We start from the raw sequence: 2884 nt of genomic DNA, 5'->3' as shown, positions 1-2884 counted from the left end.
TATATATATATGTGTGTGTGTGTGTGTGTGTGTGTATGAATATATATATATATACATAAGTTTATCTATATATATATATATGTGCATATATATGCATGTATGCACATATGTATGTGTATGTGTGTCAGTGTATGTATATGCATATGAATGGCTATATACATATATGTATGTATGTATTTTTTTGTGTATGTTTATATGTGAATATTTGTGTATGTGCGTGTGTTTGTGGATGGACTTCACTGAACATATTTCGCAACAGTTGTTGTCGTGAGTGGTCACAGCTGTTAGGACATGGTATAGACTGTGTCACCCCTCCTTGGTTGACCTCGTCACTGACCTCGTCACTGACCTCGTCACTGACCTCGTCACGCATATCGTGACATTTGTTATCAAATTCTATAAAACTGCTGACGATTTACGGGAAAAATAGCTAAGTCCACCCACAGGATTAGCACTCAGTGTTCCAGTTATCGGCTTATCTTCATTTTGCTTTCATTCTTCTTCTTCTTCTTCTTCTTCTTCTTCTTCTTCTTCTTCTTCTTCTTCTTCTTCTTCTTCTATTCCTTTCAGTCATTAGACTGCAGCCACACACACACGTGTATATGTATGTGCCTATGTGTGTATATATGTGTGTGTATATATATATTTATTTATACACACAATCTCGAACACACACACACAAACTCTCTCTCTCACACACACATCCACATATATATATATATATATATGTGTGTGTGTGTGTGTGTGTTTGTGTGTGTGTGTGTGTGTATACATATATACAGATATGTACGTATATATATACAACAGGCTTCTTTCAGTTTCCGTCTATCAAATCCACTCAAAAAGCTTTGGTCGGCCCGTGGCTATAGTAGAAGACACTTGCCCAATTTGCCACGCAGTGGGACTGAACACGGAACCATGTGGCTGGAAAGCAAACTTCTTATCACACAGTCACGCCGGTGCCTATAAGCCATTTGTTTGTTGGGAAGAAGCACATCTCTATTCGAAAAATCTTAAAATGTTAGGAAAAAAAAAACATGCTTGAATTATAAAATTGTCGAAAAGCATGCACACACAGCACGTTCCGTGTGCACACATACACGTGTGTGAGTGTGTGTGTGTGGTTATTTATATGTGTGTCCGTCTGTCGCTATGCAAGCGTAAAAAACTGAACTACATGTATTTTGTAGTTCACTGAGGTAATATAACACTTAGATATACATGCTTAGTTTCTCATAGCATTGCGTAAATATGTTATGTATGTAAATGTAGCTATGTTATGTATGTATGAATGCATTTACGCTGGTCTGAATTTGAATCCGACTATGTTAAGCACACTGAAATGAACAGAAAATTTCAAGCTTAATATCAATAGCGTTACAAGAGTTTCTCATTCTTTCTTTAAAAGGTTATTTTGTTTTAATGTACAAAAGTATGCATATCTCTCGCTAGGAAAAAGCAATTCTCTGCAATGAGCAGACAGCCACTATATATATACATAGTCGAGGGCTTATATGCCCTTTTATTAGACTATTTTCCTTAGTCACTGCACAGTGATCAGCCATAAGCTTTAAGCTTGGCCTGAAGAGTAGTCTACTCCTCGTTTCGATAACTTACTACTTCCGAGGTTCCACTAGCTATGAAACATATGTAGCCTGGACTTTATCTACTCCATTCCCTAATTTTGGTGTATATATATATATATATATATAGTTGAAATTTACAGAAAAACAAAAGACGAAGACAGGTGTATAAACAACAAGCAGGTGTATTAGTTTGATGCTCGAATAACGACTGCTTAAGGATGTTGAAAGAAATACCCATGTTTCCAAAGGTGAATTATCCAACCCCCAAAGAATTCCTCCCAACATGGCTATGATACTTCCCCCACTACTTCTGCTCGTGATCAGAGATGCACATATCGTCAACCACTAAGAGACATGCTCAACTGGTTAAGGTCAAACAACTGACAAGCAAATCTGTGGTACTGAGCAGAATATTTACTGTAGCTCATCTTTTATGCCAGGACAAAACAATGTACATGATAACACTTCCAATCAGTTAAGATCAGAAGCCATGACGACCCACTGCCTGGTACTGCATCAGGACACTATTATTATTATTATTATTATTATTATTATTATTATTATTATTATTATTATTATCATTATTATTATCATTATTATTAATGCTGTTTTCTTTTTCTCTTCTTTTTGTCTTTGCAGTAGTACAAATAATGTAGTTTACATCTATAACAAACAGGACAGAACCAACCCTTCGAACATCCAAAATCCCAGTGGTGAGTGTATCAACTAACCTCTATAACCAGTTAATTTTAACTGATATTTAAAGAAAGTGTTCTAACAGTGTACTTCAATATCGTAAACGTGAATTTGTAACGGTGAAATCACCCAAGCTTAATCTTGTCCCGACTTAAGCATAGACGAACAAAAGATAAGATATTTTCTAGCTCAGATCTTATTCTTGTTAATCGCTTAATCGTTTAATGATTATCTTCCTGAAATGATTGTCATACATTTGGCTTTATACGTTGTTGCATTGTCTTTTTCATTATTCATGAGTTTCGTGTCAGTATCTGACGGAGTAAAGGTTTTGTCAAGGTCTGTTATTCTTTTATTCTTTTACTTGTTTCAGTCATTTGACTGCGGCCATGCTGGAGCACCGCCTTTAGTCGAACAAATCGATCCCAAAACTTATTCTTTGTAAGCCCAGTACTTATTCTATCGGTCTCTTTTGCCGAACCGCTAAGTTACGGGGACATAGACATACCAGTATCGATTGTCAAGCGATGGTGGAGGGACAAACACACACAAACACACATTTACATACATACATACATACATACATATATATATATATATAT

The 2884-nt window shown here is 35.9% G+C and overlaps 1 protein-coding gene across 1 annotated transcript in view; it reads left to right on the top strand.

Moving 5' to 3' along the window:
- The window catches only part of LOC106873492 (inositol 1,4,5-trisphosphate receptor type 3), a 228934-nt gene that overhangs the window by 84399 nt on the left and 141651 nt on the right, over positions 1-2884 (top strand). Inside the window, 1 exon segment of the mRNA XM_052974976.1 lies at positions 2226-2299. Within this exon segment, the coding sequence (XP_052830936.1) occupies positions 2226-2299 (74 nt within the window).

This window comes from Octopus bimaculoides, chromosome 20 (genome assembly GCF_001194135.2).
Source record: "Octopus bimaculoides isolate UCB-OBI-ISO-001 chromosome 20, ASM119413v2, whole genome shotgun sequence".
Classification (NCBI taxonomy): Eukaryota; Metazoa; Mollusca; class Cephalopoda; order Octopoda; family Octopodidae; genus Octopus; species Octopus bimaculoides.
Note: the sequence above shows the minus strand (reverse complement) of the source record. Positions and strands in the feature narration are given on the sequence as shown.